We start from the raw sequence: 27,343 nt of genomic DNA on the forward strand, positions 1-27,343 counted from the left end.
TTAACTAGAGCTGTGCTAGGCCCTGTGTGTTGTTAACTAGAGCCGTGCTAGGCCCTGTGTGTTGTTAACTAGAGCCGTGCTAGGCCCTGTGTGTTGTTAACTAGAGCCGTGCTAGGCCCTGTGTGTTGTTAACTAGAGCCGTGCTAGGCCCTGTGTGTTGTTAACTAGAGCCGTGCTAGGCCCTGTGTGTTGTTAACTAGAGCCGTGCTAGGCCCTGTGTGTTGTTAACTAGAGCTGTGCTAGGCCCTGTGTGTTATTAACTAGAGCCGTGCTAGGCCCTGTGTGTTATTAACTAGAGCCGTGCTAGGCCCTGTGTGTTGTTTACTAGAGCCGTGCTAGCTCCTGTGTGTTATTAGCAAGTACCGTGCTAGGCCCTGTGTGTTATTAGCAAGAGCCGTGCTAGGCCATGTTATTATTAAATAGAACCATGCTAGGCCACGTATGTTATTAACGATAGCTGTGCTAGGACATGTGTGTTATTCACTATAGCCGTGCAAGTCCACTTCTTATTACAGCGGTGTTAGACCCCTAGTGTTATTTACCAGATGCTTTCTAGACCCTTTTTTAGCCTAATTTCCTAGTGCAGTGTTGGACAGTACTGTACGAGGCCCAACTTTGTTAGGCCATTTGCGATTATCATGAACTGGCATTACAGTGTCCATCCTTGTCTAGCCCTTTACATTTCTACGTCAGCGTTTCTAAACATACCCTTGCTAGCCTGTGGGAAACATTAATATTTGTAAACAAATCATTCAAACAATAATTGAGCTTCCGAGGCCAGATTGCTCGCCACTTTGTGAGTGAGTGTATGTCCTGTATGTTGAACTTCTTTCGCACCGTACGTAGCCAACCGTGCCAATCACAGGTGCCGGGGTTTGCCATTGGACGTCGGCTGTTTCTGTGACTGGTGGATAAATGTGGTTGTTGTTGTTGTTTACAGGGAGGAAACGCATGCAGCAAAACCAGGAGCTATCCAACGTGCCCAAGGTTCTGTAAAACAAAACAACAGCGGCCATTCGCCACTAAGTGGCGGTGGCGTCACCAGTCTAGGTGCACCTTTTAAGACCACGCGAAGTGTCGAAGGCTTTCTGCTGCCAAGGAGGTCACGGGGAAGACCCCGGTGTTATGGGTTCACTGCCAGAGGCGACTGAGAGACGCCGCCACTTGTGCTGCCCACTGTGACACATATTTTAGGAGGGTCATAATAGCCGAGTCAGAGACGCAGAGAGACTGCAGCAACGCTGAAGTTTCGGGGCTTTGAATTCGGGTTTCAGCAGGCCAATTGGTGATTAACCCGGTTTCTCATGCGTAGTGAGCTAATTGTCTCAGCTTGGTCACCAATGACCGCACACCACAAACACAAAAACCCATGAGTTCGGTTTTTCAATTTCGCTAAATTCCAGCGTCTGGAAAGTTCAACATTTTATTTTGAATTGCCATGCAACGAACACTCTCTAAAGGGCACATGGAACGCGTAGCATCCCCCGTGTGTATAGAGACCAATTGAAGTAACTTCAGATGTAGCTCTTTGTTTTCACCTTCTCTTGACGTAAGGTAGTGGTGCCCTGCTAGCTGCAAACGACCACCTGAATGTAAATGCAGGACAACACGTGGGGAGATACGTGGACGTCCACGGCGGCGGAGACGGAGCAATTACATCTGCTGGTGTGCTGGAGCTAAACAGGTTGCTGTTACCGTGAGAACTTGAGAGATACGGCCTTGGTCTAGCAGTGGATATGTATATTTGTAGTTTGCATGTTCTCCCCGTGGTCGTGTACATTTTCATCAGGGTCCTCTGGTTTTATCCCTCCACGTTTAGCAACAACTTGCATTTAGAGTATTTGGCTGCTATAAATTTCCACGTGATAAGCCACTTCGTTGAGCTGTCATTTTTGCGACAACCAGGTTGCTTCTGAAATAGAGCTATATAGCTCAATTGGCCTTACCTGGTAAAATACAAAAATCGTCGTTTTTAGTTCCTCTGTATCTGTGTGTGTTCACGCACTGTGAAGCTGCCTGACATGAAGGACCCTGAAGCTGTGCAGAAGTTCTTCCTGGAAGAGGTGCAGCTCGGAGAGGAGTTGCTCACACAAGGTCCGTAACTCATTCATGATCTAGTCATAAACAAAACCTTATACAGTAAGACCTTGGATTGCGAGCATAATTCGTTCTGGAAACGTGTTTGTAATCCAAAGCACTCGTATATCAAAGCACAATGTATATCAGTTGTGATCACGTGACGCTCGGCAGACAAAGCGTCTATACGTACGCTGCTCGTATTGCTAAGACCCTCGCTCGTTTATCAAATTAATATTTATTTAAAATGTTTGCTCGTCTTGCAAAACACTCGCGGGACCAAGTTACTCGCAATCCAAGGTTTTACTGTACTCGTGGCCAAACGACGGGAAGGGGAGTGGAGTCAAGTATCTAATGGAAGAAGAGAAAGGGAAGGGAGGCTGGCACGGAAGTCCCCCAGAGGGACAAAAAGGAGAGCACGGCTCAAGACGAGCAGCAGGAAGAGAGAAGTAGCGCAGGTGCAGGAAGGGGAGAAGGGGGAAGAAGGAATGACCGGATTAAGATGTCGGGGATGATGAGAGGTTGGCGATGATGAAGATGATGATGACGATAAGAGAGGAGGAGGGAAGAAGTCGGAGAAGAGAGAGAGAGAGAGTGAGCAGAAGAAGAATAAGAAGAAGGGGAGGTGCGGACAGCGGCATGTGTTTTCACAGTGGGCGGGGATGAGTGAGGGATTACAGTGGTAGGTGTTGGCCACGCACGAGTCACGTGATTTACGGGAGGCTTGAGCTGATTTAGATACAGAGATGTGGGTAAAGGTGCTGCCCTGCAATTGCTTGCTCACGCCACTGCCGGAAGGAGGGAGCCCCTGCGGAGCGTGGAGTGCAGTGCGCTTAACACTCTGCCACTTCTGCACTCATTCAATCACAACGAAGGATGCGATTTGTAACGTGCGCAGTGTTTCACGGACATACTTGACCGCAGATCCGAGGCGTCTCTCGACGAGCCGGGCAAAAGAGGTGACGCCGTTCAGGAAGAGGTGCACGCGTCTGTGGGTGGCTCGTGCATTGCCATTGTGTGTGCGTGTGTCGTGTCCATGCGCATGTTTGCACGTGTGTCCGTGAGTACGTGTGTCTACACGTACTCACGTGTGTCCGTGAGTACGTGTGTCTACACGCGTGTGAGCTGTGCACACATGTGCCTTTCGGTGTCTTGTGTCTGCACACGTGTGTACGTGTGTACGTGTGTGTGTACACGTGTCTGGTACCTGCACGTGGGGAGCGGTGGTGTATCGGTTAGCGCTACGCTGCGCTACGAACCTGGCAACCCGGGTTCGATTCCCGCTCACGGCCAACACCGCTGACGATTATCTCAACCGGTCCTGGGCATCCCCTAGGTCGACTCGGCCTCAAATGAGTACCTGGTGCGGTGCGTACACATCGCCACTAGGGAGACAAAGGTGGCCGGGCGTGGTGCTGGCCACCAAACGCTCTCGTTTGCCATCCAGCCCTTCAGAGGCGCTCGCTAACAACACTTGCCCCAACAGTCTGTTAAGGCTATTCGGGGGGATTTTTGTCTTTGTGTGGTGGCGCATGTGAGTAATGTCTTTGTGCCTGCGCGTGCCTGCGCGTACCTGCGCGTGCCTGCGCGTGCATGCGTGCGTGCGAGCATGCATGTGTGCGTGCGTACGTGCATGCGTGCATGCGTGTGTGCGAGCGTACGTGTGTGCGTGCGTGCGAGCGAGCCTGCGTTGCCGCGCGCGTTGCGTTGTGCCTCCCCAGGTGAGTTGGAGCAAGCGGTGCAGCACCTGACGAACGCCGTGGCCGTCTGCAATAAGCCGCTGCAGCTGATGCAGGTGCTGCAGCAGACGCTGTCGCCCACCGTCTTCCAAATGCTGCTGCAGAACCTGCCCATGACCGGCTCGGTATCACCCGCACGCAACACGTGGGCACACGCACAAAGACGAAGATCCCCCAACCCCCCCCGTGTAGCCTTGAACACGCACGGTGTGCTGTTATCGAGTAGCACCTATGGAGGCCGATACACGATGGGGGGTTGGTGTGGCCAGTGCTACGCCCGGCCGCCTTTGTCTCCCCAGTGTTGATGTTCAACGCAGCGCATCGGCCAGTGGCGTTTATCAACTCTGAATTACAAAGTTACGGGAAACTGCTCTCCAGATCGCCACGCCGTGTGAAATTTTAACTCGTGTGGTATCGTTTTCGTGAAAACTGATATCTTGGCAAACCGTGCCTCTGTTTGCAAGTACGTACGTTGGACTTCTGTCGCGCCGCACCGTGCGTAGCCAACCGCGCTGATCGTAGGTGCTTCTGTGCTCCGATTCCAGCAGCCGACTCTGAGAATGACATCGTCCCAGAACCTGGCGGAGGACGACGTGGAGTGACGAGGGGCCGCACCCGCCACCGACCGTCGTCCATCGACCGCTGGGCCTTCAGCATCTTTGTGCTCCCCTCTTCCCCCGCCGCCCCCCCCCCCCCCCGTAGCCTTCGCAGCTTCTGGGAGACGGACACCGATGGGAAGCGATGGCACATGCACGGTGTCGTTTCTCGCCGAATATTTTTCGGTAGGTCGCCGATTAGCCTTGCGGGTAGGCTGCGTGAATAATCGGCAAAGCCATAGTGTGGGTAAACTGGATGTGGTGTTCCGTGGCGTGTCGTCCACCTGGCTGAAATGAGGCCCTTTCGCCGCAACAGAAGCGCCGATGACTCGCTGGCGGTGCCACTTTTTGTTTTTCTTCGGTGTTCCCGAGTCTTAATTCTCTTAGGGACGAGGTGGGACGAGGTGGCCCCTGATGGCTTTGAGATGAGAGTATTGAGCTGGGATGGCTGACATCCTGGGTTCGAATCCAGGTTTCAGTCGCCGACTATGAAACCAGACTATGGCGACACCAGACTATGGTGACACCAGACTATGGTGACACCAGACTATGGTGACACCAGACTATGGTGACACCAGACTATGGTGAAACCAGACTTTGGTGACACCAGACTATGGTGACACCAGACTATGGTGACACCAGACAGTGGTGACACCAGACTGGTGACACCAGACTATGGTGACACCAGACTATGGTGACACCAGACTGTGGTGACACCAGACTGTGGTGACACCAGACTTTGGTGACACCAGACTATGGTGACACCAGACTATGGTGACACCAGACTATGGTGACACCAGACTATGGTGACACCAGACTATGGTGACACCAGACTATGGTGACACCAGACTATGGTGACACCAGACAGTGGTGACACCAGACAGTGGTGACACCAGACTATGGTGACACCAGACTATGGTGACACCAGACTATGGTGACACCAGACTATGGTGAACCAGACTATGGTGACACCAGACTATGGTGACACCAGACTGTGGTGACACCAGACTATGGTGACACCAGACTGTGGTGACACCAGACTGTGGTGACACCAGCCTGTGGTGACACCAGACTGTGGTGACACCAGATTATGGTGACACCAGACTATGGTGACACCAGACTATGGTGACACCAGACTATGGTGACACCAGACTATGGTGACACCAGACTATGGTGAACCAGACTATGGTGACACCAGACTGTGGTGACACCAGACTGTGGTGACACCAGACTGTGGTGACACCAGACTGTGGTGACACCAGACTGTGGTGACACCAGACTATGGTGACACCAGACTATGGTGACACCAGACTATGGTGAAACCAGTTTCTCGAGTGCAGCGAGTTGATGGTCTCAGCCCGGTCACCAGTGTCCGCGCAAAAGAACCCGTCGCGTTATATTTGGTTCTGCACTTTGGGATACATTCCATTGCTGAGAATGAAACGCATCGGTTTGACTGTTGCGTGACAAACACTACTCTTGGTAGCAGAGCAGGTGGAACGTGCCGCTCCCTGCTTTGTACATCAGAGTGTTGCAGGGATCTCAGAGGTAGCTCTGTGGTATCTGCTTCCGTGGGCCATTCTCTAACGCAGAAAGCTGCACTGCTCTGCGGGATCTGATCGGATCCTTCGTCATGTAACATGACGCGGATGGCACAACCGGGATACACATTTGGGAGAAATTTAGTTTTAAACGTCAGCGGAAACGGTCGACCAAACATGCTTGGACGCTGTCGATTAAATATCCTGCTTTAAATTAAAAATTAAGGATAAATTCAGGTTCAGCTGTCGTGTGCAACTTGCCACAGATTCGCATATTTAATGGCAGTGGTTGAGGTTTACGGAACGGCGGTGTCGTGGTCCGCGCACCTCGCTGTAAACCAGGCGGCCCGAGTTACAATTCCCAGCCACGGATATTGTCAGTGGCGAGACATGACGGAACCTATCCCCCCACCCCTGCCACCCCCCTGCCCTCCCACTCACTCGCCACTGACGGTAAGCTGTAGCCAGTAATCAAACTCAGGTCGCAGGTTTTTGTAAGTGTGGTGCTTGAACCGCTGCATCACCACTCCCCACGAGATGGGCAGTATTATAACTTAAATATGAGAAATGCAGTGTTAGTTTATGGTGTATATATTTTTTTAGTGAATTAGTTAAACTAGTAAGTCCTTTATTTAACCAAAGGAGCCTCGACTTACAATATAAATATATATTTATTTTAGAAGGTTCTTACCGAAGTTGTTTGACCAATGTTTTTGTCGTCGTTCATTTGTGTAATGAGAAGTGGCCTTGAAATTGCTGATAACCCACGCTTGCCAATTTTGCTTAATTCGAAAATTACACCACAAATGTATCAGGATTACACAGCAGCAGCACTGACCCTCGCTTCCCCCTACTGGCAGACTTAATTCCCCGCTTGCGGACCAGGTGTGTGAGTCACGCTGTGCCGCACAGGGGCAGCTGCCACTGGGGGTGCCCCTAGGCTAGACCATACAGCAATAATCATTGCCCCCCCCCCCTTATTGGCAGACTAATATCCCGCTTGCAGGCCAGGTGTGTGAGTAAAGCTGTACTGCACAGGGACAGCTGCTACTGGGGGTGCCCTTGCACACGTGCTGAGATGCCCAGGCATATAGGAGAGCAGCTCTAACAAAAATGAAATAATCATTGGTAACATCACATTTTCAAGCGATTCTATGCGAGCATCATCTTCAGTTATAGTCTCTTCTTCAACGTGTTTTTTATAGTTTCAGACAATTTGTTCTGATTTCTAACATCTCCCCCCCCCTCCCGACTTATAATGCACTGTGCATTACATACCTGCCAATCCATACGGTTTATCCGTATTCTTGTACAATAAGGGCAAAAAAAGTCTGTTTCTCCCTTGTGGTTGGACTTAATAGGATGAACGTTGAGATTTATAAAGGCACGATATGACCAATAAATCAAGAATGACCAATAAGGTCTGAATTGGCCTGTAATAAGATAGGCACTGATAAGGGGTTGACAGGTATGGCATCATGCCAAGTTAATGTCCTCGTTAAGGCGTTCCCATCGATTAGAACTCACCTTCGAACCCACGTTTGATTGTTCACTTTACATCGTAATCCTCACAGAACTTGATCGCTATTTTCATCCACTTCAATCTGCCTGCCCATAAAAAATGCCTTGATACTTTTTGCACCGTGCGATGTTGTGGGTTATCAAGTTTCTTTCAAGACTGCGATGCAGACTGCCAGCGTGCTCCTGTCCACGGCGGTGATTACATTGATGATCTTGCGACCTGTGTGGTTTAGGAGGTAAACGGATTGGTTCGTTTTTGTTTTTTCATTCCTCAAAAGCTTAGTATTTACGCGAACATCTCCTCAGCGGCGGCACTTAACTTAAACCCCAGCATGCTTTGCATGCCAAGGTGACATTGTCATTCCCCGTGCACAATCTGCACGGAATTATGTTAAGGTGGTGAGTTTGTTCGCGTGCCTGTGCAATGTCTGTGTTGCGTGCATTAGGTTCGCGTGTCTCCGCTGGCCACTAGAGGCCGCTACACACCGCACTGTTTAAACGTCTTTTAAAAACAATTCCCAAGTCAAATCACGATCCTGCGTTGTGACATTTGAATCGTGATTTTGGGGGCGAATAATTTGAATGGCAGGGTGGGGATAACGTTCGTGCCTCAGCACGAAGCCCCTGGGTTCGCTTCCCGACTCGGGTGCCTTTCTGTGCGGAGTTTGTATACAGGAATCCCTCACCAAACTCGGATTTGCCAGCCGCGGTTTCATGTGTACACGGGTTTATTATTTGTATTCCAGTGTTCCCACCGCGGGCCTGGAAATGTGCGTGTCCACGGGTAAACGCGCGTTGTTAACGAAGACACATGGGGTGTGTAATAATACAATACATCGTTCCGTCACAGCATCACATTGCGAGTGCGTGACGCTGTGCAGCCGAGCGGCTGCTGTCCGTCTGTTTTGTTGTCCTTGCGTTGTAATTCTCGCGGCACGTAGTCCGTGTCGCATCGAACCACTCTCGCGTTGATACAGCAGCACTGTGATCGTGGACCCGAAGCGTGCAGCGAGTGGTGAAGGTGAGCGTGGTGTGTCTGTGGCTCGGAGGAAGAGGGGAGGGAGGTCACATTCTCGGTTCTTTCGGTAAAGTCGCGTAGATAGAATTTTTTTTTACAAATAATAAAAAAAAATGAAAATAAGAGCAAAAAACTAACAAAATAAAAATAGTCAAATTTATTTTAATACATTTTAAATCATAAAGGAGGGGCGGGAGGTTGAGCCCCTCCTCCTCCTAACCACCCCTCCCCCCCCCCATTACCTCATTGTCATTAATATTAAAGGTATTTAAAGTTGTAATGTTTATTTATGTTTTATAATGCCAACGTTATTTATTAGGTGTTTAGTTAAAGGGGCAAGTTAAGCCATGACGATTCTGACCGCGGCCACGGTCCCCCTCACCCCCATATATCCCATGCGTCTTTCGTCTTATCAACCGCGGTCTTGCCTACCACGGGGGTCTTCAGGAACCTAACCCCCCGCGGTGAGCGAGGGACTGCTGTATTCTTCTGTCTGCGTGGGTTTCCTCCGAGCTCTCCCAGTATCCTCCCGTAGCTCAAAAAGAAAAACCACAAACTGTAACTGGTATTGGCCAAAAACATCCCAATCTTTCACCGTAAAGGCCATTTCTAAATCGGACTTTTGAACCGAATCATAGATTGTAGGTTCTCATGGCAATTCTCTTTGTGTTTTTTTTTTAAATATAATATCACGTAATTTGATTTATTTTACAGGGCGTAAACATTTCTCACGGAATGTTTTTTTTTTGCCAAAGGCGCTGGGTAAACTCGAGTCGGTGGCACGTGATGAGTAGCCACAGCCACTGCGAGATGCATACGGGATGTTGCGTGCCGGTGACGGGAATGTATATTCCTGGTTACCTACGCGGGCAGAAACGGCTGAAATCAAACCCTGGTTATTCGATTATTTGTGATGCTAGCATGACAATGAATACAAGTGGCCACGTGTGTGTGTGTGCGCTATGTCTGCCTTTGGTTGAACACTGTATTCAATAAAACACGTGAACGTGCATTTATGTGTGGGCAGTTTTCCCATGATGGCAGTACACCAATGGAATCTTGAGATTTGTGTGTCACCCCCGTCGTATTACGTGATGGGTCTCTTCTTCGGGGTCTCCAGTTTCCTCCCACATGAAGCCAAACTCTCATTTTCTTTGGTTCTTTCGGTAAAGTCACGTAGAATGAGAATAAAATAATAAAATAAAACAAGACAATACAATTCTCACGACGTTTCGGCCACAACACAAGTAGCCTTCTTCAGGTAAAAGAACAGGACTGTCGGGACGACAGAGCTTCAATTGTGACTTTACCGAAAGAACCAAAGAAGATGAATCCTTGCAGTCACGAAAGCTTTAAATCGAAATCCAAACTCTCATTACTCATGGAATTCATGGCCAAACATCCCCAATGTATCGTAGTCCCCTTGTAGTAGAGTCCTGGGACTCGGTAACGCGTTTCTGGATAAAATGAATGGAAAAGTTATTCGAATAGTATTACTGTAAGTCGTACAATTGTTGGCATTTCGGACTTTTTTTTTGATAGTCACCGTGTCAATTCAAATGATATCAACTCGGTATCCATACGAGACAGGACGTGGTTTCCCTGCACTATTGTTCTGTTATAATGATGGAGGTTTTCTTGTCGCTTAGCAAATTGCATGATCCAGGCTAATGGGCTCCATAGTGTGAATGCACTATCGTTTACTGTATGATCGGTTTACTGTATTATAGTTGAGTTGTTGCAGCCCCTTTGGCGTCCATGCACTAGATGCCTCTGTGGATGTGTAGGCTTTGACTTTAACATAGCTATTTCTGTGACCAGTCACAAGCTAATCCCTCAACTGTTTCAATGCTAAATTCTCCTGTTTGATATGTAAACCCCCTTTGTCAAGGTACCTCACTTCTCTCAACCAGCTTAAAAGACGCTGCGAATCTTAACAGCGTTCATTGTAGCTCTGTCGTCCCAACAGGTTTGATCCTTTCACCTGAAGAAGGCCACTTGTGTTGTGGCCGAAACGTCGTGAAAATGTTATTGTTTTATTTTATTATTTTATTCTCATTCAACGTGACTTTACCGAAAGAACCAAAGAAGAAAAAAGTGTGAATGCACATATATGGTTCCCAGAGGCAGACTTTGCAGCAGTGAGCAATGGTGGCGATACCGTGTCGATGAGTCCTAATTAGCATGAAAACCGGTCAACAATTTGTCGTATCACTTCACCGCTGCTGCTGCAGTATTTTACATTTGGTACTTTATTTTTGATTGGTGTCCTAAGACAAGAGGACCACAATGCACTTCTACAGGAAATGCTGATGGTTTTCATACCTGACTTTTACACGTGTTGGTGTCTTGCTTGAAGCGTAGGGTTTTTTGTCACGGTAATATCGTAGGTGGTGGTTTAGAGGTGTGGCGGTGGTTGATTGGTAGTCGTAAAGTTAGTTGCAGGGGAGTGTGGCGTTCGTGAGGATGGTGTTAGCAGTGACGATGGAGGCGGTGATAACTGTGGCGTGTGAAACCGTGTTGTAGGCGGTGGTTGTGGTTGCAGTGGTGGTTCGGTGGTCGAGGCGAGTGTGGTGTTCGTGGTGTGAACAATGGTTACGGTGACGAGTGACGTGCGCGGTGATAGTGGCGGGGGTAGTGAAAGCGGTGGCAGAGCCGGGCCCAGAGTGGTGGTAATTTTTGTTGACGGTGGCGTGACTGGGGTTGGTGGTGCAGATGGTAGAGATGGTGATCAAGGTTGATGGACTTTGTCAGATCGAGTCGGGTTCGAGGATGGCAGGTATGATGATGGTAATGATGGAGGTAGTTATAGTGGTGGTGGTGCTGATAGTTTCAGTTTCATTTATCAGGTATAACCCTGTGAGCCATGCGGCTCTTGACTCGGATGCAACCGCAACAAAACAAAAACTTGAACAAAAAACATCTTAAAGTGATTGCACGCAACAGAAAAATCCTGGAAAAAACAGCAAAAGTCTTCCAGAAAAAAACACCGCATTTCAACGCTGTGTGCAAAAATCCCAGTGGGATGCAAGTCAAACAATAACAACCATAAGACAATGTAGATATTGACGGCAGCCTGAAGCAAGCGTTATTAGCGAGCACCTATTAAGGCCGACACGGCACACGAGGAGGGTACATGCCCAGCACCACGCCCAACCGCCTTTGTCTCTCCAGTATATTCATGTAAGGCCAAGTCCACCTAGATGAGGCCCAGCACCAGGTCCACTGATTTCGCATGGGCTGGGAAAAGAACCACGGGTCGCCGCCGATTTCGCACTGCAGTGCGCTAACCACTTGCGCCACCGCTCACCCCCACATTTGCACGACAACAACGCCACTAAGTGGCGGTGACGTCACCACGGCGCTTGTGCCAGGCTAGGTGCCCGTTAAGGCCACGTGAAGCGTCGAACGCCCGCCGGCAGGAGGTCACGGGGCAGACCCAGCCAAGTGCCACGGGTCGACTGACTGAGACGACTGGGCCGATGCACCGCCTGTGCCCCCCTACTGTGCCAACTCGTTGCGCTTTTATCCACCCGGCGCTCCGCTCGTTGTTGTGAGCGTCGCTCCTCCGCCCTCCGTTGTTGCTGGAGGGCGACTGCCTCCAACTGCGCACGTACGCACGGAGACAAATAACCCTCCCGTGTAGCCTTAACAGACTGTTGGGGCAAGTGCTGTGAGCGAGCACCGATGAAGGCCGGCACGGCACGCGTGGGGGTCGGTGGCCAGCACCACGCCTGTGAATAGCAACACGGTCGCCGGTCTCGCCCGGCAGTGCGCTAACCACTGCGCCACCGCCCCCCCCCACATATTTGCACGCGCACACGCGCGCGTGCTCGTGCCTGCCATATGCGCCGCGTGCCAGCAGTCCTTTCATCAGACAGGGCGACAGATGTGTGGCCTGAACAGAGACCGGGATCAGGGACCAAGTACGTGTGTGCGTCAGTGTGTGTGTGTCATTGAATGTGTGTGTGTGTGTGTGTCATTGAATGTGTGTGTCAGTGTATGTGTGTGTGTCAGTGTTGTGGGGAGCGGCAGTGTAGCGGTTAGCGCGCTGCGCTACGAACCTGGCGATTATCTGAACCGGTCCTGGGCCTCCCCTAGGTCACCTCAGCCTCAAATTAGTACCCGGTGCGATGTGTAAACCTCGCCACTAGGGAGACAAAGGCGGCCGGGCGTTGTGCTGGCCACCCACCCCCTCGTGTGCCGTGCCGGCTTTCATAGGTGCTACTCGGTAACAGCACTTGCCCCTACAGTCTGTTAAGGCTATACGGGGGATATTTGTCTTGTGTGTGAGTTAGTAACGTGTCTCCCGAATGCTGATGCCACCCATCCACCCCCTCGTGTGCCGTGCCGGCCTGTTTCTGGGTGCTGTTCACAAACAGCACTCGCCCCCCCCCTGCTCCCCCCAGCAGCCTGTTGTAGGCTTCGCGAAGCGCGGGGAGGGGATCTTTGTCTTTGTGTGATCCGGGGTTGGGGGGAGTTGGGTGGAGGTAGCGGAGGGGTTAGCGCCACTGAGTTGGGTGGAGGTAGCGGAGGGGTTAGCGCCACTGAGTTGGGTGGAGGTAGCGGAGGGGTTAGCGCCACTGAGTTGGGTGGAGGTAGCGGAGGGGTTAGCGCACTGCGTTACGATCCCGGCCACAGCTAACATCAGTGCCGACTAAATATCCGATCCTGGGCCCTTTCATCGGACCGCACTCCTGACTCGGCGTGGTGAAGTATGGTCTTTCAGCCGTTGTTTTTGTATGTGCGGTATGGATTGTGTATTTGTTTGCCTATGTCATTTGCATAGATATGTATGTACGTGCGTGTGTGTGTGCACGTATCCACATGTGTTTGCGAATACATGCATGTAAAAGTATTCTTGTATATACTCTTTGGTTCTTTCGGTAAAGTCACGTAGGTATAAAATACATCACTTTCCCACCTGATGACGGACGCTTGTGTTTCGCCCGAAACGTCGTGATTTATTTCATTTATACCTCCGTGACTTTAGCGAAAAAACCAGAGGGTGTGGATTCCTGCAGCCACGAAAGCTTCAAATCAAGATATTCTTGTATACGTGTGTGTAAGTTACCGGGGAGCGTTAGTGCATCGTTAGCGCTGCGCTGCGCTATGAACCCGGAGTCCCGAGTTCGATTCCCGCTCACAACTCAACACCGGCGACAATTATCTGAACCCAGTACTGGGCCTCCCCTAGGTAGTCTCATACCCAAATAAGTTCGTTGGCGTGTAAACATCGCCACGAGCGAGACAAAAGCCGGCCGGGCGAGGTTGCTGGCCACTCATCCCGTCGTGTGCCCTTCCGCCCTTCGTAGGAGCTCGCTGACAGCACGTGCCCCAAAATGATGTAAAGGCTATACGGGGCATCTTTGTCTTTGTATGTGTGCGCGTATGTGTGTGTGTGTGCGTGCGTGCCATGCTTTATGAGCACAGGGTGATGGGGGGGTGATGGAGGATGGGGTTTGTATAGACGCGTGCAACTCGCAGATGCCGCGCGCCCTTCGCACAAAGCGTGGGGCACAATGTGGGAATTTACAACTGTGGGGTGGGGGGAGGGGGAGGTAGTGGGGGGAGGTAGTGGGGGGAGGTAGTGGGGGGAGGGGGAGGTAGTGGGGGGAGGGGGAGGTAGTGGGGGTTGGACAGAGGAGTTGTGGAGCCGCGGAGGCGACGGGGGTTGTTGATGGGTGTTCGACACTGCCCGTGGCCTCAAAGTGCACCTGGCCTGGCACATGCGCCGATGTGACGTCGCCGCAATTTAGTGGCGAATGGCGGTTGTTGTTGTTGTTGTTGTTGACGGAGCTGCCCCCTTCCTCCGAGTGAACAACCATCGGGGTGACGTTTTTAAGTCACCATCATCAACATAATCGTCGTCATAATCCCATAGCTCTCGCTACATGAGCTTTCGAGAGCTAATTAGAGAAACGTGTAGAATAAAAAGCACTCTCAGCCCCTCTGTGCGTTCTGCAAAAAAAAAAAACTCCCCATCAGCACTTCCTGAACAAGTGCATTGCAGTCCTCTGTGAGTACATTGGTAACGATACTGTGCTGCTGCTGATGAACCCTAATTATGGCGAAACCGGCCTACGGTAGTCGTCTTATCGCTGCATCGCTGCCACTATCAGTCAGTCAGATTGGCTGAAATATATTGTGATATATTTGAACAAGCTCGGACTCAACTTAAATCACTCAGAATTAAATCTATTTGCTGATGACACTGTCAATGCGAGTATCATGTAAATCTCCAAGCTAAAGTCAAACAGAATCTCCAACACGATTTCGATTTAATTCAGCACCAATTGTAAGCACTAAGATGACTCAAATCCTCCAGGAGAAATAAACATTATGATTCTGGCCCACAATCCAGTTCTTCAAGGAACTTTTAATTTTTCTTTTGCATAATGCACAGAGGCTGTGTGTGCCTCTGACACGTGTTCGTGTGTTGTTCGAAGCGTAACTCCCCTGCACGCCACATTCCATGTCCCTGGTGTTGTCATTCCCAGATGTCCCTAATACGCGAGCCACTCCGTCTCCATTGGATCACAGGGCGGGTAGGGGAAAATCAATATAATCCATCAGAGATAATCCAATCAGTGTTATACGTTGAGGTTCTCTAAATCCTATCTGCGTCTCGCTGTGTCTCCATCAAATATAAATTGACGGGTTTGTTCGGAGAGAGGGAGAGAGCGCCCGAAGAGGACGACCACGGCGGAGACGGAGCAATTCGATCAATTCGTGTACCGGAGCGAGATGGATTGTGGCATCGCAGGTCTTCATCCAGCAGTGGATCGACAATGGCTGCTACTGATGATGATGATTATTAATATCTTGCCTCCGATCGGCACGGTTGGCTACGTACGGTGCGAAAGAAGTTCAACGTACATACTAGTTTGGCTGTGCCTGGTGGTGGCGGGTTTAACGACACATATTTACGCGATCTAACCTCACAAACCTATTGTACGGATACATGCATCAACATATATACTCGTACATAACAAATGATAATTACGACGGCGACAACTATGATCGCAATGACGATTATGATGATGACGATGACATCAGGGCAGTGGCATGGTCCCAGCGGTGGCGCGTTCGCCGCTTCTCGTTGTAGCAGCAGACGTTCGCGGTCCGAATCCAGCGGGCCTCCCTGGTTGCTACTGCGGTTGTGCGGTGTTAACGGGGAGATACCACGCGCCGTCTGCTTCGGTCACGGTGGACGTTAAAGGTCCCGTGACCACATTCGAAAAGGGCGTCCCCATTGGGTGTCGGCGTCACACTCCAAATGTGCCCACATTGGAGCATTTCCACTGCAAAAAAAAAAGATTCGATTTGGATTATGCATGGAACAATCGCCGCCTCGAGGACACTGGTGGAACCATCAACCGCATCATCAGAACATCACGGCCACCACCAGGCCGATGTTTCACCGCATCTCCTTCACCAATGGAAAATTAAAGACACGAGCCACCGGCGGTGCTACTGCGACGTGCCAACTGTGGGCCATGCAGTCAAACCCAGAGAGACACATCGAGATCCACAGAGATCCACAGAGATAGAGTGACATAGAGACCCATAGAGATACATTCAAGACATGCCGCAGTAGTGCGATTTTGGCCCCATGCAACCCAAACTAGGAAGCATAAACTCAACCCACTGTAGTCTGCGCTCCCTCGACAGAGGAGGAATAGCAAAACTATACGATACGTAGAGATGCCTATAGAGAGACCGAGATAGAGACCCATAGAGATACGTTTGAGACACAAGCCACACGAGTGCGACTGTGGTCGTGCATCCCAAGCTATGGACCGCGCAGTAAACCCATTGTGGTCTGCGCTTCCTCAACGGAGGAGGAGGAGGAGGAACAGCGAAACGACACGAACTCTCTCTCTCTGTGTGTGTGTGCTGAAGCCCTCTCGTCGTGGCCAGCAGCAGCAACAGCAGTAGAGCTCGACATTGGTTGGCATCTTGCTCCTGAACCACATCGCTGCCGCCATCATGCGCAAGGATAGTGTAGGAGCGAGCGTGAACAAAAAAAAGTTAAATAAATACTATTCGAGAAGAGATTGTATCCCCCCCCCCCCCCCCCCCCGAGAGCTCTCGCGGCCCATTTCGCCGCGATTAATTAAACGCCGGCTGATTATCGCCTTGGCTTTAGGTCGGGCAATTAAAGCTGTACAAATACGCGGCCGACTCACCACCCCCCCTCTCGCTAAGGATGCGTCAACAAACAGGGCCGTGTCTAATCAGAGAGGTTCCTGTCCCTTGTCTTAAACCTACATTCGTAATTAAGTCATTTGTTTTTATAACCCCCCTCCCCCTTACACTCACCCCCCGCCTTGTAGGGCATCACGGTGGCTAGGAGATGTTAACTACCTCGCCTGGTATGCAGGAAGCCTTGGGTTCGATGCCGACCCTGACGCCTGCTGCTGTATATTTGAAGTTTGCGGTGTCTCTCTCCCCGTGGTCGCGTGGATTTTTCTCTGGGCCCTCCGATTTAGAATCAACATGCATTTAGAATATTTGCCTGCTATATATTTCCACTTGATAGGCCATTTCTGTGAGCTATTAATTGTGGCCGGGTCGCTTCTGAAAAAGACCTCTATGACTCAAACGGCCTTACCTGGTAAAATGCAAATATTTTATTTTTTACTTAGTTTGTCAAACCGCTGCTGCATTGAAGGTTAAAGACCTCCACCCCCACCCACGAGCTCAGGTAGGGGAGTCAAACTCGGGTTGCCGGGGTTGTCATATCGCGGTGCGCGACCCACGCGAAGTGGTTGAAGTGGCCCAGCTATAAAAGGCTTTGCCACCTCCGAGGTACAACAAAAACGTGGGACATGTCGTGGGAAGAAGAGTACTGTGTCTCACAGCACCCGCGAGAAGGGTGAGAGCGATTGCGTGTGAATGCATTGTCGTGAGCGGTGCATTGTTACTCTTTATCATGATTACGCAAGTGGCAACATTTTTTTTTACTTCACAGGACAAGTTTCGAAAAACAGAGGTGACGTCCTGAGAAAATCAGAAGGTGGCAACCCTCGCCCCCTGCAGGAGTGGTCCGTGGCTCCAGGTTGAGGAGGCTTCGGAGTCCACCTCGGGGTTTCCAGGCTCAGCTGGACTCGTTGAGGAACTCGCATAGACCCACACGCTCACTCGCGTAGTGACCCACAGACTCACGCAGAGACCCACAGACTCACATAGAGACCCACAGACTCATACAGAGACCCACAGACTCATACAGAGACCCACAGACTCATACAGAGACCCACAGACTGATATAGAGACCCACAGACTCACGTAGAGACCCATAGACTCACATAGAGACCCATAGACTCACATAGAGACTCACAGACTCGCACAGAGACCCATAGACTCACATAGAGACCCATAGACTCTCATAGAGACCCACAGACTCACACAGAGACCCAGAGACTCACATAAAGACCCACAGACTCACATAGAGATCCACAGACTCACGTAGAGACCCAGACTCACATAGAGACTCAAAGACTCATACAGAGACCCACAGACTCATACAGAAAGCCAGAGACTCACATAGGGACCCACAGACTCACGTAGAGACCCACAGACTCACACAGAGACCCACAGACTCATACAGAGACCTACAGACTCATACAGAGACCCACAGACTCATACAGAGACCCACAGACTCACATAGAGACCCACAGACTCACATAGAGACCCACAGACTCACATAGAGACCCACAGACTCACATAGAGATCCACAGACTCACATAGAGACCCACAGACTCACGTAGAGACCCACAGACTCATACAGAGACCCACAGACTCACGTAGAGACCCAGACTCACACAGAGACCCAGAGACTCACGTAGAGACCCAGAGACTCACACAGAGACCCAGAGACTCACACAGAGACCCAGAGACTCACACAGAGACCCAGAGACTCACACAGAGATCCAGAGACTCACACAGAGACCCACAGACTCACATAGAGACCCACAGACTCACACAGAGACCCACAGACTCACACAGAGGCCCAGAGACTCACATAGAGACCCACAGACTAACATAGAGACCCACAGACTCATACAGAGACCCACAGACTGACATAGAGACTCACAGACTCACGTAGAGACCCATAGACTCACATAGAGACCCATAGACTCACATAGAGACTCACAGACTCGCATAGAGACTCACAGACTGGCACAGAGACCCATAGACTTACATAGAGACCCATAGACTCTCATAGAGACCCACAGACTCACACAGAGACCCAGAGACTCACATAAAGACCCACAGACTCACATAGAGATCCACAGACTCACGTAGAGACCCAGACTCACATAGAGACTCAAAGACTCATACAGAGACCCACAGACTCATACAGAGACCCACAGACTCATACAGAGACCCACAGACTGATATAGAGACCCACAGACTCACGTAGAGACCCATAGACTCACATAGAGACTCACAGACTCACATACAGACTCACAGACTCACATAGAGTCCCACAGACTGACATAGAGACTCACAGACTCACGTAGAGACCCATAGACTCACATAGAGACCCATAGACTCACATAGAGACTCACAGACTCGCATAGAGACTCACAGACTCGCACAGAGACCCATAGACTCACATAGAGACCCATAGACTCTCATAGAGACCCACAGACTCACACAGAGACCCAGAGACTCACATAAAGACCCACAGACTCACATAGAGATCCACAGACTCACGTAGAGACCCAGACTCACATAGAGACTCAAAGACTTATACAGAGACCCACAGACTCATACAGAAAGCCAGAGACTCACATAGGGACCCACAGACTCACGTAGAGACCCACAGACTCACACAGAGACCCACAGACTCATACAGAGACCTACAGACTCATACAGAGACCCACAGACTCATACAGAGACCCACAGACTCACATAGAGACCCACAGACTCACATAGAGACCCACAGACTCACATAGAGACCCACAGACTCACATAGAGATCCACAGACTCACATAGAGACCCACAGACTCACGTAGAGACCCACAGACTCACACAGAGACCCAGAGACTCACGTAGAGACCCAGAGACTCACACAGAGACCCAGAGACTCACACAGAGACCCAGAGACTCACACAGAGACCCAGAGACTCACACAGAGATCCAGAGACTCACACAGAGACCCACAGACTCACATAGAGACCCACAGACTCACACAGAGACCCACAGACTCACACAGAGACCCAGAGACTCACATAGAGACCCACAGACTAACATAGAGACCCACAGACTCATACAGAGACCCACAGACTGACATAGAGACTCACAGACTCACGTAGAGACCCATAGACTCACATAGAGACCCATAGACTCACATAGAGACTCACAGACTCGCATAGAGACTCACAGACTGGCACAGAGACCCATAGACTCACATAGAGACCCATAGACTCTCATAGAGACCCACAGACTCACACAGAGACCCAGAGACTCACATAAAGACCCACAGACTCACATAGAGATCCACAGACTCACGTAGAGACCCAGACTCACATAGAGACTCAAAGACTCATACAGAGACCCACAGACTCATACAGAAAGCCAGAGACTCAGATAGGGACCCACAGACTCACGTAGAGACCCACAGACTCACACAGAGACCCACAGACTCATACAGAGACCTACAGACTCATACAGAGACCCACAGACTCATACAGAGACCCACAGACTCACATAGAGACCCACAGACTCACATAGAGACCCACAGACTCACATAGAGACCCACAGACTCACATAGAGATCCACAGACTCACATAGAGACCCACAGACTCACGTAGAGACCCACAGACTCATACAGAGACCCACAGACTCACGTAGAGACCCAGACTCACACAGAGACCCAGAGACTCACGTAGAGGCCCAGAGACTCACACAGAGACCCAGAGACTCACACAGAGACCCAGAGACTCACACAGAGACCCAGAGACTCACACAGAGACCCAGAGACTCACACAGAGATCCAGAAACTCACACAGAGACCCACAGACTCACATAGAGACCCACAGACTCACACAGAGACCCACAGACTCACACAGAGACCCAGAGACTCACATAGAGACCCACAGACTAACATAGAGACCCACAGACTCATACAGAGACCCAGAGACTCACACAGAGACTCACAGACTCACACAGAGACCCAGAGACTCACACAGAGACCCAGAGACTCACACAGAGACCCATAGACTCACATAGAGACCCATAGACTCACACAGAGGCCCATAGACTCAAACAGAGACCCAGAGACTCACACAGAGACCCAGAGACTCACACAGAGACCCAGAGACTCACACAGAGACCCAGAGACTCACACAGAGATCCAGAGACTCACACAGAGACCCCAGACTCACATAGAGACCCACAGACTCACACAGAGACCCACAGACTCACACAGAGACCCAGAGACTCACATAGAGACCCAGAGACTCACATAGAGACCCACAGACTCATACAGAGACCCAGAGACTCACACAGAGACTTACAGACTCACACAGAGACCCAGAGACTCACACAGAGACCCAGAGACTCACACAGAGACCCATAGACTCACATAGAGACCCATAGACTCACATAGAGACCCATAGACTCACACAGAGACCCAGAGACTCACACAGAGACCCAGAGACTCACACAGAGACCCAGAGACTCACACAGAGACCCAGAGACTCACACAGAGACCCAGAGACTCACATAGAGATCCACAGACTCACGTAGAGACCCACAGACTCACACAGAGACCCACAGACTCACATAGAGACCCACAGACTCACACAGAGACTCATAGACTCACACAGAGACCCACAGACTCACACAGAGACCCACAGACTCACATAGAGATCCACAGACTCACATAGAGACCCACAGACTCACGTAGAGACCCACAGACTCATACAGAGACCCACAGACTCACGTAGAGACCCAGACTCACACAGAGACCCAGAGACTCACGTAGAGACCCAGAGACTCACACAGAGACCCAGAGACTCACACAGAGACCCAGAGACTCACACAGAGACCCAGAGACTCACACAGAGACCCAGAGACTCACACAGAGATCCAGAGACTCACACAGAGACCCACAGACTCAAATAGAGACCCACAGACTCACACAGAGACCCACAGACTCACACAGAGACCCAGAGACTCACATAGAGACCCACAGACTAACATAGAGACCCACAGACTCATACAGAGACCCAGAGACTCACACAGAGACTCACAGACTCACACAGAGACCCAGAGACTCACACAGAGACCCAGAGACTCACACAGAGACCCATAGACTCACATAGAGACCCATAGACTCACACAGAGACCCATAGACTCAAACAGAGACCCAGAGACTCACACAGAGACCCAGAGACTCACACAGAGACCCAGAGACTCACACAGAGACCCAGAGACTCACACAGAGATCCAGAGACTCACACAGAGACCCCAGACTCACATAGAGACCCACAGACTCACACAGAGACCCACAGACTCACACAGAGACCCAGAGACTCACATAGAGACCCACAGACTAACATAGAGACCCACAGACTCATACAGAGACCCAGAGACTCACACAGAGACTTACAGACTCACACAGAGACCCAGAGACTCACACAGAGACCCAGAGACTCACACAGAGACCCATAGACTCACATAGAGGCCCATAGACTCACATAGAGACCCATAGACTCACACAGAGACCCATAGACTCACACAGAGACCCAGAGACTCACACAGAGACCCAGAGACTCACACAGAGACCCAGAGACTCACACAGAGACCCAGAGACTCACACAGAGACCCAGAGACTCACATAGAGATCCACAGACTCACGTAGAGACCCACAGACTCACACAGAGACCCACAGACTCACATAGAGACCCACAGACTCACACAGAGACTCATAGACTCACACAGAGACCCACAGACTCACACAGAGACCCATAGACTCACACAGAGACCCATAGACTCACACAGAGACCCACAGACTCACACAGAGACCCATAGACTCACACAGAGACCCACAGACTCACACAGAGACCCATAGACTCACACAGAGACCCATAGACTCACACAGAGACCCACAGACTCACACAGAGACCCATAGACTCACACAGAGACCCACAGACTCACACAGAGACCCATAGACTCACACAGAGACCCATAGACTCACACAGAGACCCAGAGACTCACACAGAGACCCAGAGACTCACACAGAGACCCAGAGACTCACATAGAGATCCACAGACTCACGTAGAGACCCACAGACTCACACAGAGACCCACAGACTCACATAGAGACCCACAGACTCACACAGAGACTCATAGACTCACACAGAGACCCACAGACTCACACAGAGACCCATAGACTCACACAGAGACCCATAGACTCACACAGAGACCCACAGACTCACACAGAGACCCATAGACTCACACAGAGACCCACAGACTCACACAGAGACCCATAGACTCACACAGAGACCCATAGACTCACACAGAGACCCACAGACTCACACAGAGACCCATAGACTCACACAGAGACCCACAGACTCACACAGAGACCCATAGACTCACACAGAGACCCATAGACTCACACAGAGACCCAGAGACTCACATAGAGACCCATAGACTCACATAGAGACCCAGAGACTCACACAGAGACCCAGAGACTCACATGTTTGCTCACACAAGCAGTGGGCATACGCCACGTGCTAGTTGTGTTTTGCTGAACATCTCCCCGCCCCCGCCTCCGTTCTGACCCGTGCAACCATCCCCCCCCCCCCCCCACCGTAACCCCCAAAGACAAGCAAAGACAAAGATCCCCCTTGTAACCTTAACAGACTGTTGCGGCAAGTGATGTTAACGAGCACCATCCACGAAACCCGGCACGGCGCACTAGAGGGTGGTTGTGCCAACACCACGCTTGACCGCTTTTGTCACCCTCGTTGCGATGTTTACACACCGCAGCAGGTTTTTCATTTGAGGTTGAGACGACGTAGGGGAGGCCCAGGACCGGTTCAAATAATCGTCACCGGTGTTGGCCGTGAGCAGGAATTGAACTCGGGTCGCCGGGTTCGTAGCGCGCCCCCTCCGTCTTACCCCCCCCCCCCACCTTATCCCCCCATCCCCTCCAGAACCCCAGACCTCCATTACCCCCTCTCCATCCACCCCCCACCCTAACCCTAATTAATACCCCCCCCCCCACACCGTCCAGCCAACCCTAACATCCTCGTGTTATTCCGCCTGGCTGGCCCGCGTGAAATGCAGGGAAGTTCCTTGCAATGTATTCGTAATAAATAAATAAAAGCAATCATCATCCTCGACATGGTCAGGGGTCGGTAACAACGATAACAAGAAAGAGACATTTTTTTTCCGAAATCGGTAACCCCCCCCCCCAAACCTAAATACAGGGTGCTTCAGAAACATGTTAACACTTCTGAGAATGTTGCAACAATAACCACGTGACATGTGCTGCTACCTCCGGGCTCTGGAGATCACCAGGAGAAGATTCCAGGCCACGCGTTGACGATGATGGCGAACAAGTGGAGACAAATCTGGCTGTCGCCTGATGAAGCCGGTTGTAATTGCTGGCGAAACGTCGTACTCAGATTGTAAATGTTGTGGCTTGGCTCCCCAACACACCGGTGTTGCTGTACTATACACTACTATACACCACTACTATACACTACACCACTATACACTACACCACTATACACTACACCACTATACACTACACCACTATACACTACACCACTATACACTACTATACACTATACCACTATACACTACACCACTATACACTACACTATACACTACACCACTATACACTACACCACTATGCACTACACTACTATACACTACACTATACACTACACTATACACTAGTGCTGTACTAGTGACGAATTGGCCACGTTCTGTTTACGTGACAACCATTACTAGTTGGCTGTGTCGGGTGGTGTCGGGTTTAACGGCACATATTTACGCAATCTAACCCGAAAAAAAACTCTATTATGGAAGTGGAGATTTACTTTTTGAAGCTATTAAGATACATTTGTTATCACGTTACAGTGTATCGGCATCCATTCTTTTCCCCATTAAAAATGATAGTCCAATGTAAGTGTTAACATTTATTTGAAGCACCCTGTTTTTCAACAGCCGCAGCGCACACTGCGTGGCGAACACGTGACGGTGGCCCTTTAACGAATGACGTCACGACGCAGTCCTTGAAGAGTCACCGCACGCGGCAGATTGCCGGCCCATTGGCCACGACCAATCCACGGCACGGCTGGGTGAGGCCTTCCCCGGCACCTCTGTCGGTCATGGGGTTGGGTTGGCCGTACTTCTTCACCATGCTGGTCAAAGCGGGTTGGTGGACGAAGTGGTAGGAGATGTCACTCGCCCCTGAGATGTCAGCCGTGGCTGCAAATCGCACTTTGAAGACTGTCGAGTTTAGAGTGCAGTGCTGTAACCACTGCACCACCGCTCCACTCCCACATTTGTTTTTTTATATGATGATATACATTGGAATGACGACGGAAACGACACAATGATGCAGGTGATAACATCACACTATTGTGTGTGTGGGGGGGGTATATATGAAGACTGGGTGCAGCATGTACGGGCAGTGTGGTGACTTTTGGGGTAAGTGTTCGGGTGGGTTTAGATTGTATCTCGTTTTATTATTTCCGCCGAACGAGAGTCAATTTAAATGAAATGGCTATCTTCCATTGAGCTGCAGCGGGTGACAACTTCCCCGCGTTTCTGTTACCACGTCTGCGGTGACGTGCGCTTAAGTCGTTAACAAAACAGAGCACTTGGGAAGGATACAACAAGAAACTTTATTTTTTTACGATAATTTTTTTTATTTTACCAGCTAAGGCCCACTGAGCTATGTGACTGTTTTTCAGAAGCGGACTTGGCTATCACAAATGATAGCACCAACAAAGTGGCTTATCACGTGGAAATGTACGGCAGCCAAATTCTCTAAACGCCGTGACGTTGATTCTAAATGTGGAGGGGAAAAAACAGAGGACCCGGAGAAAAATCCACGCGACCACGAGGAGAGAGAGACACCGCAAACTCCAAATATACAACAGCAGGCGTCTGACTCAGGATCGAACCCACGACCTCCTGCATACCACGCGGGGGAGTTAACGTCTCCTAGCCACCGCGGTGGATGTGAGTGCGAATCGTGCAACGACTAGGAGGGGTGGTAGTGCATTGGGTTATGTCCGCACGCATATTGAACTTGTTTCGCGCCGTACGAGGCCAACCGTGCTAATCGGAGGTGCGGTTAGCGCTACGCCGCGCTACGAACCCTGCGACCCGAGTTTGAATTCCCGCTCACGGCCAACACCGGTGACGATTATCTGAACCGGTCCTGGGCCTCCCCCTAGGTCGACTCAGCCTCAAATGAGTACTTGGTGCGATGTGCAAAGGCGGCGGGGAGTGATGCTGGCCACCGACCCCCTCGTGTGCCGTGCCGGGCCCCCTCGTGAAAGTGGTGCACCTCCGATTAGCACGGTTGCATATGTACGGTACGTAGGAAGTTTAACATACACGCATACGGTGAACGGTCTCATTTTATTTCACCCACACGTGTTTCTGTACGCACAAATGCTACGTGTACATTCCTTTGTAAAATAAATTCACTACTGGACGAAGGCGCTTCGGGTCGTGGGGGTTATTTTATTGCACTTCACCACAACGGTCATTGTTGGTTGGTGTGAGGGGTTGGGTGGACATAGAAGTACAGGACAACAGTGGGTTTCTGCTGCATTGCTTTTCTACTGCCCACGATGTAGCCCCCCTCCCAAGCAGCAGCCTCTAGCACTTACTCATATGGCGGTCGCCCATCCAATCACTAAGCCAGGCCCAAATTCTGCTTAGCTTCTGAGATCTGGCGAGATCGGACACATTCCGGCTGATATGGCGATTTAGTTTTAGATTGGGGTTTGATTTCCCGTGGAATATTTGCAAGCGTCCCCCTAACCCCCCACGGCCCCCCTCCCCTCCCGATAACAGAGGTGGCATGGGGGAGGGGGGAGAGACGGGTGGGAATATTTTCCAGAGCTCAGCACCGGACAGTTCTGGCTGAAGCTAATCTCTGGTTATAGGCAATTTGCAGCACACCCTGAGTGCAAACTCCGGATTAAAGGTGGGAATTTATGGCACAAGATGCCACGTATTTTGTTTTATTGCCGATTCACGTGGCAACCCCTCCCCTCCCTCCCCCATGGCATTTACCGGGAGTTGAGCTGCGAGTGTTCAACGCGCAAACACAATCAGCTCCAACAGGCGGCGTTAATGTTTTACTCGGGGGAAGCAAACAGGGAGCCTCGTAGAGGATGGAAACATCGAGTGGTGACCGTGATAGAGGCAGCGTGGAATATTGGTCAGGAGGTTTTTTTTTAATTCCTGCTGAAATGACCGATAAGGGATGGAGGTGAGGTTGGGGGGGAGGCATTGCAGTCCCTCGAGCTCAGCGATATACATCGGCAAACACTTACAGAAGCAACACTTTGGCCGTGCCCATTTTCTTCAACCGGGCTGATACGATGTCATGACCGCGCTGTATTCGATAAGGCACCCAATTTCAAGTGGTCACCGACTGACGACCACCGTTTGTTCGGCCGCGTGAACACAAACAGGAACTGCCGCTTTTACGCCACCGCTCGCGGGAATTTTTTTTTGGTGCCGTTGTTCAACCTCTCCGTTTACAGCCTTGAGCCGGTGGTGGAAAATTCCACGTTGCTATGGCAGGGAGGGGGCGGAGAGTGTCTCCTGTTGGACCACGAGTTGTTGACTTCCC

The 27,343-nt window shown here is 50.7% G+C and overlaps 1 protein-coding gene across 3 annotated transcripts in view; it reads left to right on the forward strand.

Moving 5' to 3' along the window:
* LOC116947077 (mitochondrial import receptor subunit TOM20 homolog) overlaps positions 1-26,198 on the forward strand; it is a 29,036-nt gene extending 2,838 nt beyond the window's left edge. The window contains exons 2-6 of one of the 3 annotated variants that reach the window (XM_032962489.2): positions 941-987; positions 2,013-2,094; positions 3,798-3,940; positions 4,518-4,597; positions 17,469-26,198. In XM_032962489.2, the coding sequence (XP_032818380.2) occupies positions 941-987; positions 2,013-2,094; positions 3,798-3,940; positions 4,518-4,597; positions 17,469-17,493 (377 nt within the window). In that variant the 3' untranslated portion in view covers positions 17,494-26,198. The other 2 variants (XM_032962491.2, XM_032962490.2) reach the window with 2 other exon arrangements.
* Positions 26,199-27,343: the final 1,145 nt, after the last annotated feature.

The sequence above is a fragment of the Petromyzon marinus genome, chromosome 29, assembly GCF_048934315.1.
Source record: "Petromyzon marinus isolate PM22_M1 ecotype Great Lakes invasive population chromosome 29, UKy_Petmar_22M1.pri1.0, whole genome shotgun sequence".
NCBI classification, from domain to species: Eukaryota; Metazoa; Chordata; class Hyperoartia; order Petromyzontiformes; family Petromyzontidae; genus Petromyzon; species Petromyzon marinus.